This window comes from Aphanomyces invadans, assembly GCF_000520115.1.
Source record: "Aphanomyces invadans strain NJM9701 unplaced genomic scaffold supercont1.3, whole genome shotgun sequence".
Classification (NCBI taxonomy): domain Eukaryota; phylum Oomycota; class Saprolegniomycetes; order Saprolegniales; family Verrucalvaceae; genus Aphanomyces; species Aphanomyces invadans.
The window spans coordinates 530,700-544,873 of NW_008580148.1; the positions used below are offsets into that span (position 1 = coordinate 530,700).

The following is a 14,174-nucleotide window of genomic DNA, read 5'->3' on the forward strand; positions in this document are numbered from 1 at the left end:
TATTTCTTGACGATTGAGTAGTACTACTATTCATTTATCCATGCTCAAATCGATTATTTACCCTTGATAGGAATTGCATCATACCACATCTCATACAAATTGCAAGTATACATTTAATTACGAACTACGGTTTACCGCCGCTGAACTTCAAGTCGATGGTGTCTTCGAAATTCGATTCCACCGACCACACGCCACACGAAACTGTTGACGAAATCCCACTTCAGTCTTAGAATTCGTTGTTTCCACAAACATGCTCCTCCGTCGCGCCGCCGCGTCCAAACTCTTCCGACGAAATTCCACCAGCCAAAGCGCCCTAAGATCGCGATACTTCAGTGACGATGTCTTCTCGGCCCCTCGTGAAGGAATGGACTATGACGTGTTGCTTGTCGGCGCGGGTCCCGCGAGTTTGTCTGCCGCGATCCGCATTAAGCAGCTCGGTTTGGAGAAGGGCACGGACCTTTCTGTGTGTGTGGTAGAAAAGGGAGCTGAAGTCGGATCCCACATCATCTCAGGTATGTATGATCCATCTCTGATGAAGCTAGGAACGGGAATCGTTGATGTGGAATTCTGTGATTGGTAGGAAATGTGTTTGAGCCCCGCGCGTTGAACGAATTGATCCCAGACTGGAAAGAAAGGGGCGCACCGCTCGATACCCCCGTGACCGACGACCGATTTCTTGTCATCTCGAAGGACAGTTCGTGGAAGTTGCCGAGTTTTATGCTCCCTCCTCAACAGGTTCATCATTGCTTTGACAATGACGACTTCGTTGACTCATGGATTTATATAGCATAACCACGGCAACTACGTCATTAGTTTGGGCAAGTTGACTCGGTGGTTGGGTGCGCAAGCTGAAGAATTGGGTGTGGAAATCTATCCCGGTTTTTCCGCTTCAGAAGTGCTGTATCGCGAAGATGGCGGTGTGCGCGGGATCGCGACGCGCGATGTTGGTATCAACAAGGACGGCACGCCCAAGGAAACATTTGCCCGCGGTATGGAACTCCGTGGTCGCGTGACGCTGTTTGGCGAAGGTTGCCGTGGGTCATGCAGCGAAGAAGTCATGGGTAAATTCGACCTCCGCAAGGACGCGCAGCCGCAAACCTACGGTCTTGGTATCAAGGAGGTGTGGCGTATTCCCAAGGAGAAGCATTCTGCAGGGTACGAGTCATCTTCATTACGAGTCGAGCTCATTCGTTTATGCTTCATTATTCCGACAGATTGGTGCAGCACACGTTGGGCTGGCCACTCCAGTCATCGTTGTTTGACAAGACATTTGGCGGATCCTTTCTCTACCACATGGACGAAGACTTGGTGCAAATCGGTGTTGTGGTCGGTCTCGACTACGAAAACCCTTACTTGAACCCGTGAGTGCTTTTCTCTCCATGGTATTCCCGTCTTCATCTCATGGAATTGTCCAGATACGAAGAGTTCCAGCGCTTCAAAACCCATCCTGCGATCCGCAGTCATTTGGATGGCGGCGAATGCATTGCGTACGGCGCGCGGGTGCTGAACGAAGTACGAAAAAATCGGCCACACGCAAGGAGTGTTTTTAACATTGCAACCAGGGCGGCTACCATGCCATTCCCAAGCTGACGTTCCCTGGAGGCGGGCTCATTGGGTGCTCGGCCGGATTTTTGAACAGCATCAAGATCAAGGGGTCGCACACGGCAATGAAATCGGGGATGTTGGCGGCTGAAGCCGCGTTTGAAGCGTTGACGTCGAGCGGGTTAGAGCCTGTTGCGGTATCTGGCGCTATCGACGAGAACGAACCAGTGATCGACATCTCGAGGTATCGAGTCGCTTGACGCAAAATGGCTGTGAAGTCATCTGGAGAATGTAGCTATGAAACAAAGATTCAAGGGTCGTGGGTGTACGAAGAACTCAAGAAGGTGCGCAACACGCATCAGTCCTTCCATTGGGGTGCCCTTCCCGGCGTGTTGTATTCTGGGTTGAGTGCGTTCATCTTAAATGGCCATGAACCGTGGACGCTCGGTAACGACAAATCCGACTCGGCCAAGACCAAGCCGGCCAAGGACTTTTCGCCGATCGAGTACCCAAAGCCAGACGGCGTCCTTACCTTCGACCTGCTCTCGAACTTGCAACGCAGCGGCACGAACCACGCCGACCAACCCGCGCATCTACGTATCAAACCCGGCAAAGAAAACGTTCCGTCGAAGGAGTCGCTTCCTGTGTTTGCTGGTCCTGAACAGCGATTCTGCCCCGCCAAGGTGTACGAGTACACTGACGGCAGCGAAGATGGTGTGTCTTCGTCTTGAACGGCTAGATTCGACTGACATATTGTGTTTAACAGGAGCGAATGGCGTGCCGCAGTTGGTGATTAACGCACAAAATTGCGTTCATTGCAAGTGCTGCTCGATCAAGATGCCCCAGGAATACATTAACTGGACTGTCCCCGAAGGTGGCGGAGGCCCTGCCTAGTACGTACCTCGTTGTCGTAGTCGTCTTGTTTGTCTTTCCCCTGATCGCCTTCTGCATCGTAGTGAGGTGCTGTAATCTGATGGCAACGAAACCATGTCGAATGCTTGATATGTAATCGTCCGAGATTGGCTTCCCATTTATAAAGATTCAACTGAACAGTTTGTGTCCATGCCGTCCATGGATGAAGTGATGCGAGAATGGTCCTGGGAAGTACTCGCACCCTGCTCGCTGCGAGATGATGTCTCCATCGTCGCGAGGTCAAAATTTCTTTCACATCTTTCCCGTGGTCTTGAACCGAATGCGATAAATCAGGTGGACTGTGGTGATCCATGCATTGTCCCATGTGATTTGTGCTTAAAGAATGAAAAGCAGCACCAAAGGCCAAGTTTTAGCTGGAGGCTACAAATACCGTGATGGTGTCCATTAACCTCTTGATCCACGCAACACAAGGTTCAATGGCACGCTCCGACATGAAGATGGCCGCAAAGAACTTTACAGCTCATGGCGCTGGTTGACATTCGACACCTTCGTCACCTTATACGTTTGGGTCCACGGTTGCGAGAACACCTCGATCACGAACTTTTTCACTTCGCGGTCACCACAGTCGCAGCCGGCTTGGGCCTTGGATGGAGCATCCACAGTACACCCGTGCACGTGGAACTTGTAGTTCATACCAGCCACAACTTGCTGAAGCACTTTGTCAAAAGACGTCACACACACAAACGGGTCATTCGAGCGGGAATAGTGCGTCGGGTTGGACGTGGCCGTGAAGAAGTCGCCTTTGTTTTCGTCGTTCAGATCGACTTGACGGAATCCTCCCATCGAACGATCGTGCACTGGGACGGCCTCCATAGACGCCACGCCCATCGCCATCACCGCCGCCAGAAGTGCCTTGATCATCGTCGTGACTAGGTCAGCTCTCAATTGTTTATGCGTCGAAAGCGACTGTGCTGGGTTGCAGTTGCAGCGGTGTAAACTCTATAATTCGATCTCTCCTTGTATAAATGTTAAGAGGTTTTATCTGGTTGCAGGAGCCCCGCGCAAATGCATTTCAAGACACGACCCGCTACCAGTCCATGTAGCAAACCACTGCTTCCATCTACCGTCAATCCGCTGAATGTCGTCTCGATCGAGATCAAGTTGCCCTGAATGTCCCAATTGAGGTCGATGAGTTCGTGTTCGTGGACGAGGTATATGTGGATGCAAGGCACATGACAAGTACTTGTCTGGCTTTCTGATGTGGCAGGATGTCCTCTGCTTGCCGTCTCGCTTCATTCTCATAGGAATGCACAGCATAGTGGTTCACATTGCGTGCGGAAAGCTAAGTTGGCGCGCATGCTGACACTAGCCGAGTTCCAAGACGTTTGTTGCCAAAAAGTCGAGACGCAGTGCAGAGACTCGCCATCCACACTGCCAATGGTCAATATCTGAAGTATCGAACTCACCGCATCTCATTGCCAAACATGTCAAGGTCGTCTCGTGAGTGGCCCCTATCATTGGCAAAACCAACTCCGTTGCAAGCGATGGAGCAGTGCAGAGTCACCAAGTCCCTGAGAAGCCGACAGGCACTTCAAAAGCCTTGTGTACCGCAGCCCTGCGCTTCAAGGCAGAGGGCATGGCGCTGCCAAGCTCCGTTGTTGCCACCCGTTGTGAGCCCCTCACACACGTGCGCAACGGACGCGCGCGATACCATAAGCCGTGATCTACTCCATTTCCCATATCAAGGTTGAACTGCCGAGCAATTTGCTGCTCTTTTTAAAATCACATGTTGTTTGTATGGCAATTGAATCCGGATTAAAAGAAGTAACGAGTGAGAGGCCATTTTGATTGGCTCCTTCCGAATTATTGCCCGAGTGATCCAATCACATCTGGCCACTGTACTTGTACCGCGGCGATCCATCCTCCCGTCAGTAGGAGGTCGGTGCGGTCATGGAGATCGGCGTGGGGTTATGGGTCAAGAGCAAGGACGAGTGGGTCCAAGCGCTGGTCCGCAACATCAAGAAGAACGCCGGCAGCATGCACGTCGACGTCACGTATGAGTATGCAAGTGGCGGAGTCGAAACCTTGCTTGTCGATGTTGCCAAAGTTGAAGATGGCACGGACGAATTGGTCAAGCTCGCCAACAGCGCCGACATGGTATGCGAAATTTGGTCTTTAGGATGCAGCCGTGACTCGCTTGCTAGGACTTGGTGGACGACTTGATTCGACTGCCTAACTTGCACGAACCTGGGATTTGCCACACCTTGAACGAGCGCTTCAAGCAAAACGAGATCTACACACTTACCGGTGCGAATCACACTGTCCATGCATTTTCATTCATCGACTGCTCCTCGCGGTAGGCGAGATCCTCCTCGCCGTGAATCCATTCCAAGACCTTGGCATTTACAGCGACAAGGTGATCCGCAAGCACATTCGGCATGGCATGCTTCAAGCGCTCGGCGACGAGGAATCCACCGCGCCGCCGCACGTGTTTGGCGTCGCTGACGCGGCTTTTCGATCGCTCACGGCACCACTAGCAGGGCGGCCGCAAAACCAAAGCATCCTCGTGAGCGGCGAGTCTGGCGCCGGCAAGACGGAGACGACAAAGTTCATCATGAAGTACCTTGCCGCCGTGTCCCAAAGCCAGAGCATGCGAAACATCAACATCAACCAGAGCGACGTCATGTCCCAAGTGCTGTCGTCGTCGCCGATCCTGGAAGCGTTTGGAAACGCGCGAACGATTCGGAACGACAACTCGAGTCGGTTTGGCAAGTTCATCCAAATGCAGTTCAGCCAGCACCGCGGGCTCCTCATTGGGGCTGGCATTCAAACGTACTTGCTTGAAACAGTGCGCGTAACATCACAGGCCCCCATGGAGCGCAACTACCACGTGTTCTACGAACTGCTCGCCGGGCTCGACGCCGGTCGGAAGGCCGAGTGGGGGCTCACTCTCCCCAGAGACTTCTACTACCTCAATCAGAGCGACTGCTTTCACCGAAAGGACGGTGTGGACGACCAAGACCAGTTCACCAAGCTCCAGGACGCGTTGGACACGATGCAGTTTGACCAAGACGACCAGCACAACATCTTTTACACCGTCGCCAATCTATTGCACGTGGGCAACTTGCGATTCCACGCCACTCATCACGGCCATGAAGGGTCGGTTCTGTCCAGCGATCATGCTAGCACCGCCGCGGAAGTCCACGTCACGTCGTTCTTTGGAGTTGACCGGCACACGCTGGAAGTGGCGTTGACGACGCGCAAAATCCAAGCGCGCGATGAATGGTATACGCTCGGCCTGTTGCCTGACGTTGCCGAGCAGCACCGAGATGCGTTGACGCGGTATGTGTATGGAAAGCTCTTTGATTACCTGGTCAAGCGCATCAACACCACAATCGACCACCACAACGACAGCGACCTCGCCGGCTTCATCGGTGTCTTGGACATCTTTGGGTTCGAAGACCTCTCGACCAACTCGTTCGAGCAGCTTTGCATCAACTACGCGAACGAGACCCTGCAGCACCACTTTAACGCAACCGTCCTGCGCCAGGAACAAGTCACGTACGAGCGAGAACACATCCAGTGGAGCTTTATCAACTTTCCCGACAACCAGCCGTGCTTGGACTTGCTCGAGAAGAAGCCCAGGGGCCTCTTTCACATGCTCGATGAAGAGTGCATCGTGCCCCAGGGGAGCGACGAGAACTTTGCGCGAAAGGCAACAAAGCTGCATACGTCCGCCGCCGCGGCTGGAACCCCCTCGCCGTCGTCGTTCTTCCGAGCAAGTCATGCCGACCGCGCCAACAACACGTTTAGCATCCACCATTATGCTGGGTGGGTGCAGTACCACACGTATGGCTTTTGCGACAAGAACAAGGACACGTTGCATGCTGAAATAGCGGCGCTCGTGCGGCAGTCGTCGCTTTCGTTCCTCCGCACGATCAGTCAGGACGTGGCAAGCCCCTCCACGAGTCAACAAAAGCTTGCGTCGACGCGAGGCAACTTAAGGCCGTCACCGTCGTCCATGGCGATGGCAAAAGCCTCCAGCAGTGTTGGCAGCACGTTTCGGAGACAGCTTAAAGAGCTCATGGACACAGTCCAGCAGACGCAGTGCTCGTATGTGCGATGCCTGAAGCCAAACGACAAGAATAAACCAAACCTGTTCCAGTTTCATCGGATCTGCGACCAACTCCAAGCTGGCGGCGTCCTCGAAGCCGTCCGAGTCAACCGCGCGGGATTCCCCGTCCGCATCACACACGCCCAGTTCGTCAAGCGCTACCGACCTCTCGGAAATCAGACCATGCTCAAGCAAATCCCAGACACGTGCGGGGACGACACCGCTTCGACGCCAGCAGATCGGCGCGCAGCCGCCACAGCGCTCGCCGCGTACTTGATTCAGACATTATCTCTCGACAGACATGAAAACACAACGCAATCAGCCGCATCCCCGCTGCAAGTGGGCGTGACCAAAGTGTTCTTTCGACGTACGGCGATCCAATATGCTGAAGCACAGCTCGCCAAACGCTACGGCGAGTTCGTCGTGCTCATTCAAAGTCTATGGCGCCGTTGTCTGGCCCAGCGCCAGCACCGGCGCGCCTTGGCGGCTATCCTCTTGATTCAAACTGTAGGTGGCTGCCTGGACTGCCAAATTAGCGTCATACCCCGACAAAATGCAGCCTGCTCACACTCAATTACCTGCGTAGAACACTCGACGTTTCCTCGCCGCACAATTGGTCCATCGAAAACGAGAGGCCAAGAGGATGGCAGAATTGCAGCGGCTCGAGGCAGAAGCTGCAGCAGAACGCGCGCGAGTGCTGGCTGCGTCGAAGCTCGCGTCAGGGCAGATGCTCCAGCGTGTGTCGTCTGGCGGTCGGCTGTCCGGGGACTTGAGGTCGTCGCTCGCCTCTTCCAACGGAGACGACGACTTTGCATTCCGAGGTACCGCCGGCAGTGCGTCGACGTTCAAATTCCGAATGATTTCCCGCAGTGGGGGAGACTACGACCCGAATGGGTACACCTTATCCAACAATCACCGACAGAAACCACCCCGGCCAGTCGAAAAGACGCCTGGGGACACGGCCCTGCACCACGCCGTGAACTCAGGCAATGAACTAGACGTCATGACATTGCTAGAGAACGGCGCGAGTGTGCTCGCGATGAACTCGCTCGGACGGACGCCGCTCCATGCGGCGGCAGCGCTTCCGAACCTCGAAGTCGTGGCACTACTAGTGGACTGGGACTCGGACTTAAGCGCGCAAGATTTGGCTGGGAACACGCCTCTTCACTTGGCCACCGACCCGCATGTGTGCCGCATGCTCTTGGAAGCAGGCAGCGATCCGAACATTCTGAACAACGCCGGACGGACTACGCTGCTGGATGCGGCTGAGCGAGGCGACCTCCAAGTCGTGAAAGCACTGTGCAATGCCCACTGCGACCTGTTGATCTGCGAACCCAAGCACTGCCAGTCGGCGCTGCACCTGGCGATTCGTAAGGGCCACTACACAGTGGTGAACGAACTGTGCAAATCCAAGCTTATTTACGACCTCATGACCCTTCAAGACCGGAATGGTAACACTGCACTGCACTTTGCCGTCGCCAAAGACCGCAAGAACGGCCCACGCCTCGTCCAGTTTCTCCTCCAGTACGGCGGCCGATCCATCGTGGACGTCCCAAACCAGCGCCAACAGACTCCGCTGGTCGTGCATATCATGACGACACGACAGACCGATCCGACGATTACAGATATCTTGCTCGAAGCTGGCGCAGCACCAACCGTGGCGCTTCTGGATGGGTCCACCATCCTCCACGTAGCAGTCGACAGAGAACTCATGGACATTGCGTGCTCGCTCATCCGATCGGGCGCTCAGCTCAACGCAACCGACCGCGATGGCGTCCGCGTGATCGAGCTCGCCCAGCGGGACAATGTCAAGCTCAAGAAACTACTGGACGCGATCACGTTGCCCCCGCTCTGGATGAGCGAGAAGGACAAGAAGAACTGCATGGTGTGCGTCAAACCGTTTGGGTTTGCCCACCGGCGCCACCACTGCAAACACTGCGGTCGGATCTGCTGCTCCGAATGCGCCGCGTTCTCAGTTGAGCTCTGCCAGTTTCCGCCGCAGTTTCCTGGCCGCACGGCGTCAAATGGAAAGCCCGTCAAGGACGCCCAGCGCGTGTGTCGAACGTGCCACGGCGTGTTCAAAACGCGGCGATCCATCCAAGAAGCCACCCTCAGTCACGTAGTCGTCAAGAGTGTCCACGAGTGGGAGGAAATGTCGGCGGAGTCGCTGCGAAACTCGTTGGGGTCCCGCAGCAGCACCACTTAGCAAATCAAGTAAATAGAGGCCATGATATGAACGGACATGGTCTAGCTGCTCTCTGGACGGAACAGAGTCGCGTCATACGACGAGGGTAGGATCGTGGTCGCGGCGGTCGTCGGCCGCTTCTTGGCCGAATGGCGGCGGTAGAGGCACTGAATCGAATACGCCACTCGGTTCTGGTGATTCCTTCGGCACTTGGTCAAGTATGCTTCGTTAGCTAAGTGGTTTTGCAGTGCCAGTCTAGCATGTTGAGATTTAGTCGAGCTCCATCCACGAGGACGTCCCACCGATCGAGAAGCTGGAGGGTGTCTTCCACGAGTCGCTGTTCTCGCAAACGTTGTCGCGCTTCGTCGGCCTCAAACTTTTCCAGCATTAGAGTGGCCAGCTTGGCTTGGGCAACGCGTTGCCTCCACCACGACTGCAATTTGATGGCCCCAGCAGTCGTCTCGGCGGACGCGACGCCGGTCATCATGTTGGATGCGATCGACCTGGCAATGGTCGCATCCATCGCCACCATCGCTGCCAGATCTCGCTTCAGCCGTTCCGTTTCGAGATGGTGCAAGTCTGCTTCGACAGATTCACTTAGTGTGGGCAGTGGTCCTGGATCCAGGCCCGGATAGCGCTCGGAGACAGTCGCGGCAACGTCCATGGTTGGTGCTGACCGTTACGTCGGTTACATGCCAGCACCTCTGCTGCAATCTTCGAGTTGGGGGGCTCAGGTCGCCCCGTGACGGCATCGCACGGCATAGCATGTGCTCCGGGGCCGAGCAAAATCCAACGATTGAGCAACAATGCCGTCGCTGCGTATAGATTCTGCAGGGCCCAACGTGCAAGGTAGGTGTAACCCATGAGGATACAGCCCTGTTCGTGCCGTCCACGTGTGAATGCCAGGAAAGAATCCACATGTCACCATGCGCATGAGGCGGCTGTGGAATGCAAAGGTTTGGATGAAGTCGACATCCCCTGCTCCTACAGAGAATCGCTCCGTCACTTCGGGAAGCCCTGCCCCACACGACGGCTTGTCATCGAAACGGACAGATGCGTGTACCAGAACGGGGCACGCGACGGGATGGTGACGACGATAATAACGGTTTCACATGGCTGCGAATGGCCTTGGTCGTGCTATGAATAATATGTCAGTGCACACTGAGTGGACTTGATGGTGGATATCTGCGGCGCCAAGGACGTCGGGCAGTGCTCGCCGAGAAAGAAGCTCGTCCAGGCACAGCTGAAAGACCGTGCGCTGCGAGAAGAAGACGCCACGGCGAAGGATGGCGGTGGTGGTAGCGCTAAATGCTCAATCGTGGACGACGTCTACGACAGTGACATCGGCACCCCTCTGCTCGACCAAACATCCTCGATTCGAGCGTCCGTACTTAGTGCCAACGAACAGAATCACCTACCCATCTCGCTACCGAACCTCTGCGACCCCCCACCCAAGTTAGCCAGGCAAGTTTCGGAAACGTATGTCCGTGAGCTGCTGGGCGAAGCCCAGGCGAAAGCAGCCACTGCTCGAGGTAAGCCCGCAACGACACTCATCAACGCTCACGCTCTCGTGTGTAGAGGCGCAAGACGCATGTAAATAACTCTTCGAATCTTTTGTAATGTTCAATGCGAAGATTAATCGGATTTCTTTGAGGGGTCTGTGTTGTCCAGACCGGCGTGGATGGTAGTTTTCCCGAAGTTCCAGCACAACAACACGAACACGGCGCCGATGGCGCCCCACTTGAAGATGTTGGAGATCGATCCGACGTGTGCTGCAAGAATCCACGTCTCCTTCTGGACGGACTCAAGTGACTCGAACGTGTGCGCGGTGTAGATGTGCGCAGCGTTTTCAAATGCATCGAAAATTGCCGCGACAAATGGCAGGTAGATGATCAACGGTTCGTGACGACCCAAGCGGCGGTGGACGAGAAGGAGAAGTAGGGTCAAGAACGGCGCGTCTACATTGAAAGGCATGAGAAGGCGAAGGAACGAGACGGTTGCGCTACATGTCGGGATAAAGACGAAGAGATCCACGAGCTCAAAGTAGATGTACCACCGGCGAACCGCAGGACCCATCCACATGTACAATTCAAAGAGGTCCTGCGTGCCGTATCCATATCTATACGCATTAGGTCAAGTCGTGGAGCTGCGTGGTGTCCATGCGCACCTAGCATCTGGAATGGCCAAGATCATTGTCGACGGATCTCTCTCGACGGCTGGACGATATACGGCAGTGGCAAGAAACACTTGCACGAACACAAACACTGCGACTTGGACGGCGGCGAGTGCTCCAATTCGAAACGTAGATCTGCTCACATACTCGACAAAGTCGGCCGCGTTCTCCATGATGCTGGTGCCGACGGCCATGGCGCCTTCTCGAATTACTCTATTAACATTACAGCTAAATCTTGCCAATACAGTATGTTACTTTTAACTCTCGGAGTGGTTCCGAAATTGATTCTATGCTTTTATACAGTTCACTCCCTCGACTTGCCAAAAGGCGATGCCGCCGGGCGAGGGAGAAGGGTGTGGCAGTTGCTGCGACGGAGCTGTCTTGGCGAGAGCTGTACGCTTGATTTGGTCGCAACGAAATCGGACGCGGCGACGATGTTGGCAATGCGCCTCCCAGAGTTGCATCATATGATGAATCAGGCCTTTGTCGCAGCGAGAGTTGAACGGATTGTTTCGGCCAAGGCGGCTGGTTTGAGCATCATGACGCCTCGTCCTCGTCATGTCAATGGAGCAGGATCTCTCTGGCGCTTGAAGACCCTCCCTACCGCATCTGCTGGTGCGATGGCAGGATGCTTCCATGCCGTGTGTATCACCCGACAACGCTTGCCCACATCTCGCCCACATGATTCGACTGACCATATTTTTATTTCGGACCGGTTCGACACCAGCCGACTTCCACGGTCTCGGGAACATGGTCGTGACAAGAGTGCTCCTCTCCAGCGTCGACGGCGCCCGAGAGGACCGCGCGATGCTGTTCAGATACACTACTATCCTTGCAGGGTCTGCCGGCATGACCCTCGCCGCATGTGTCTGTGTGTTCAAATGGGACAGCGTCAAGCGAGATGCCGGTCACGGCACGATGTTCATGGTGTTTTTCTGCTGGTTCACTTGGTCCTCCGCCTCCCTCGTCCGGACTCTCTTCGTCTACTCGAACAACGGCCTCGACACCACCGAGCACCCTCGCATCCGCAACATGACTTTCATCACCGAAACACTTTTCAACGCAACCTCGATGTGGCTCATCGCGGCAATGTATGAGTGCAAGCGGCGTGCGATGGCGCCTCGGATCGCGGCGCGAAGTCACCGAAGGTGCCTGGTCGCGTATATGTCTGTAATCAGTGGCCTCTCGTTGATATTCTACATTTCCATGGTGATTGTCGACCGGTCTGGCGCGACCGTCGCTGGGTTCGACCCGAACGATCCAAACGAAGAAGAGCCACTTGCAGCCATCGCACTGTCCAAGTTTGCATGGGCAACGTGGGGCCTGCGGTGTCTAGCCGTGGTTTTCCTTGCGCTGGTTACAATATGGCTCGAATCCCAACGCGATCGACTGCAGTTTGTTGCTCTGCCCAAGGCACTGTCCTGGATAGTCCTCGTCCTGGTTGTTCTGAACATGCCCTACTTGGTTATCGACGCCCTCATCGGCTTGGATGTGCTACATCCATCGAACGACATGCGTTTCATGGGAATCATGAAGACATTCACGTACATGAGCGGCATCGCCATGTCGGCGGCCATGGGGCTAGCCGTACGCGGTTTTGATGCGTTTTTCAATTCCAAGGCTCACCGAATAAACTCTCGTCGCCACGACATGTTTGTGGTGTCCGACCGTTCGGACTCCTAACGTGCGTGCGCCAAAGAACTAAACATGCTGTGTTGGCGTAAAAGTGTTCAGTTGAAGCGCTTGCATGTAGCTTCGACGTAGATCCCGTTGAAGGCTATGCCGTGATGATCGAGACGTAAATTGAATCAAATGGTTCCCTCGCCGAGTACTTTGGCATCGCCATTGTCAAAACACTGGGCCGAGCCGGTTGGCTACGTTGAGTCAACGTAGCCAACCGGCTCGGCCCAGTGACCACGGTTGGTCCTCTCCTTACAAAGCACTCTGCACGCAAAACGCTGTGATAGGGACCTCGCGGACGTCATTTGGCACGGAGACGCTCGAGGAGAAGCGAAGCCATTCTCGGTGTAGTAGGCGGAACATGACCGTACGAACTCTAGGCCATCATCATTGGCACTTGTCCGTCAGCGGAAGTCATTCACAACAACAATCAGTCAGCTGCGTCAACTAGTAGACCACGACAGGCGCGCTGGAGCCCAAAGGGCTGAAACCCTGACGAGGTTGGGCGAGGCGATCGAGGACCGTATGGGGGACATCACTTCCTATGCCCAACACCGATGTTTCGACATGCAATATCGTGGTCTCTGGAAGTGACAGGAGCGAGCAGCGTGATGGTTCAAGAGGGCAAGCGCGAAAGGACGATGTAGTGTCAGGGAACGGTGACTCGGTGCATGAGTCGACCGCACCGTCTCGCACCGCCGAGTGGGCGAAAAACAATCGACATATTGGGGAAAACGTTGCATGTATTTTCTAGTCTTCGTAGGGGCCAAACCGCGTCGACGTGTAGTTGATGTAAGTGGTCAACCGGTTCGACAGCTTCGATTCAAACGTCGGCACAAACCCACACGGGGTGAGCCCCAGCTCGGTCGCCATGGCGTCGCGCAGAGCTCCAGCTATCACCACACGTGAAGTCCGTACAACGAGAGCGGACGATGGGGCTTACAATTGATAAACGCGTTGGGCGTCACCATGACTTGCTTGCCGTCAGATGTGGTCTTGACCTCCCGCGAAATCAAGTTCATGGTCTGACCAAACCCTTTCATGCACTGCTCCGTCTACGCCACCAGCACCGTCATCAGTCTCCCGAGTTCGACTGACGTTCAAATATACCAAATACGGTGGCTCGACCAGGACGTAGTCGAAAAACCCGTGGAACCTTTCCTCCACGTCCAGCGGCGCATTGTAGTCGTAAAAGACAAACTCGTCGCCGTACTTTTGTCCGAATCGATGGTCGTATTCGAAAATATACACGTTTGGACGGTCGGGCTCCAATTTCTACGACCCATCACGCACAGTTGTGAGTGTGTTGCCTCAGGAAGGATGCACCGGTAGCCACGACGCATACCTTGAGCGCCTTGTAGGCTGCCGGGGTGCTCAAAAACGCAATCGGACCACCCTTGCTCTTCTCCAACGCCTCGCGTGCCAACGTCTCGCCTGTCACGTCGTCGTACCAGCTACAACCACCCCAGTGAGCCGACGTGTTGCTCTAGCTCTGTTCAGGGCGCAACGCACAACTGCGACAATCTAAAGTCCTCGGACACTTCGTCGTCAGCGTCTTCGACGATTTGCACGGCTGCCAAGTGGGCTTGCAGGGCCGCCAGCGTTTC

The 14,174-nt window shown here is 55.0% G+C and overlaps 8 protein-coding genes across 9 annotated transcripts; 4 read left to right on the plus strand and 4 right to left on the minus strand.

The window, feature by feature from the left end:
• The first annotated feature begins 234 nt into the window (after positions 1 to 234).
• H310_01869 (hypothetical protein) lies at positions 235 to 2,653 on the plus strand. The gene is made up of 9 exons (XM_008865200.1): positions 235 to 512; positions 581 to 735; positions 788 to 1,155; positions 1,215 to 1,361; positions 1,416 to 1,512; positions 1,563 to 1,786; positions 1,838 to 2,256; positions 2,309 to 2,435; positions 2,499 to 2,653. The coding sequence occupies exons 1-9, from the start codon at positions 251 to 253 to the stop codon at positions 2,509 to 2,511; spliced, it is 1,812 nt and encodes a 603-aa protein (XP_008863422.1). The 5' UTR covers positions 235 to 250; the 3' UTR covers positions 2,512 to 2,653.
• Positions 2,508 to 3,374, minus strand: H310_01870 (hypothetical protein). Its single transcript, XM_008865201.1, has one exon. The coding sequence runs from the start codon at positions 3,334 to 3,336 to the stop codon at positions 2,929 to 2,931; it is 408 nt and encodes a 135-aa protein (XP_008863423.1). The 5' UTR covers positions 3,337 to 3,374; the 3' UTR covers positions 2,508 to 2,928.
• Positions 3,375 to 4,311: 937 nt separating this feature from the next.
• H310_01871 (hypothetical protein) lies at positions 4,312 to 8,772 on the plus strand. The gene is made up of 4 exons (XM_008865202.1): positions 4,312 to 4,572; positions 4,620 to 4,722; positions 4,776 to 7,036; positions 7,116 to 8,772. The coding sequence occupies exons 1-4, from the start codon at positions 4,366 to 4,368 to the stop codon at positions 8,733 to 8,735; spliced, it is 4,191 nt and encodes a 1,396-aa protein (XP_008863424.1). The 5' UTR covers positions 4,312 to 4,365; the 3' UTR covers positions 8,736 to 8,772.
• On the minus strand, positions 7,283 to 9,491 carry H310_01872 (hypothetical protein). Its single transcript, XM_008865203.1, has 2 exons — positions 9,017 to 9,491; positions 7,283 to 8,969 (listed from the first exon to the last, which is right to left on the minus strand). Exons 1-2 carry the CDS (start codon positions 9,376 to 9,378, stop codon positions 8,777 to 8,779), a joined length of 555 nt encoding a protein of 184 aa, XP_008863425.1. The 5' UTR covers positions 9,379 to 9,491; the 3' UTR covers positions 7,283 to 8,776.
• A 384-nt stretch (positions 9,492 to 9,875) lies between these two features.
• Positions 9,876 to 11,126, minus strand: H310_01873. Of its 2 annotated transcripts, XM_008865205.1 has the most exons (3): positions 10,882 to 11,126; positions 10,721 to 10,833; positions 9,876 to 10,672 (listed from the first exon to the last, which is right to left on the minus strand). In XM_008865205.1, the coding sequence occupies exons 1-3, from the start codon at positions 11,079 to 11,081 to the stop codon at positions 10,350 to 10,352; spliced, it is 636 nt and encodes a 211-aa protein (XP_008863427.1). In that variant the 5' UTR covers positions 11,082 to 11,126; the 3' UTR covers positions 9,876 to 10,349. The 2 variants fall into 2 exon arrangements, with proteins under 2 accessions (XP_008863427.1, XP_008863426.1); XM_008865204.1 differs by having other exon boundaries at positions 9,876 to 10,833.
• On the plus strand, positions 9,889 to 10,315 carry H310_01874 (hypothetical protein; the record flags this gene model as incomplete). Its single annotated transcript, XM_008865206.1, has 2 exons — positions 9,889 to 10,246; positions 10,293 to 10,315. The coding sequence occupies 2 exons, from the start codon at positions 9,889 to 9,891 to the stop codon at positions 10,313 to 10,315; spliced, it is 381 nt and encodes a 126-aa protein (XP_008863428.1).
• Positions 11,127 to 11,397: 271 nt separating the features above from the next.
• H310_01875 (hypothetical protein) lies at positions 11,398 to 12,715 on the plus strand. The gene has a single exon (XM_008865207.1). The coding sequence runs from the start codon at positions 11,524 to 11,526 to the stop codon at positions 12,568 to 12,570; it is 1,047 nt and encodes a 348-aa protein (XP_008863429.1). The 5' UTR covers positions 11,398 to 11,523; the 3' UTR covers positions 12,571 to 12,715.
• Positions 12,716 to 13,317: 602 nt separating this feature from the next.
• Positions 13,318 to 13,853, minus strand: H310_01876 (hypothetical protein; the record flags this gene model as incomplete). Its single annotated transcript, XM_008865208.1, has 4 exons — positions 13,318 to 13,460; positions 13,511 to 13,622; positions 13,678 to 13,779; positions 13,827 to 13,853. The coding sequence occupies 4 exons, from the start codon at positions 13,851 to 13,853 to the stop codon at positions 13,318 to 13,320; spliced, it is 384 nt and encodes a 127-aa protein (XP_008863430.1).
• Between the last annotated feature and the right edge of the window lie 321 nt (positions 13,854 to 14,174).

Coding starts and splice junctions, on each gene's coding strand:
- H310_01869 (XM_008865200.1), top strand. CDS start 251: ATGCTCCTCCGTCGCGCCGCCGCGTCCAAACTCTTCCGACGAAATTCC. Junction 1,362..1,415: donor GAAAACCCTTACTTGAACCC/GTGAGTGCTTTT, acceptor GGAATTGTCCAG/ATACGAAGAGTTCCAGCGCT. Junction 2,257..2,308: donor CACTGACGGCAGCGAAGATG/GTGTGTCTTCGT, acceptor TGTGTTTAACAG/GAGCGAATGGCGTGCCGCAG.
- H310_01870 (XM_008865201.1), bottom strand. CDS start 3,336: ATGATCAAGGCACTTCTGGCGGCGGTGATGGCGATGGGCGTGGCGTCT.
- H310_01871 (XM_008865202.1), top strand. CDS start 4,366: ATGGAGATCGGCGTGGGGTTATGGGTCAAGAGCAAGGACGAGTGGGTC. Junction 4,573..4,619: donor TCGCCAACAGCGCCGACATG/GTATGCGAAATT, acceptor CTCGCTTGCTAG/GACTTGGTGGACGACTTGAT. Junction 7,037..7,115: donor CTATCCTCTTGATTCAAACT/GTAGGTGGCTGC, acceptor TTACCTGCGTAG/AACACTCGACGTTTCCTCGC.
- H310_01872 (XM_008865203.1), bottom strand. CDS start 9,378: ATGGACGTTGCCGCGACTGTCTCCGAGCGCTATCCGGGCCTGGATCCA. Junction 8,970..9,016: donor ACCCTCCAGCTTCTCGATCG/GTGGGACGTCCT, acceptor TCAACATGCTAG/ACTGGCACTGCAAAACCACT.
- H310_01873 (XM_008865204.1), bottom strand. CDS start 11,081: ATGGCCGTCGGCACCAGCATCATGGAGAACGCGGCCGACTTTGTCGAG. Junction 10,834..10,881: donor TTGGCCATTCCAGATGCTAG/GTGCGCATGGAC, acceptor TAATGCGTATAG/ATATGGATACGGCACGCAGG.
- H310_01875 (XM_008865207.1), top strand. CDS start 11,524: ATGCCGTGTGTATCACCCGACAACGCTTGCCCACATCTCGCCCACATG.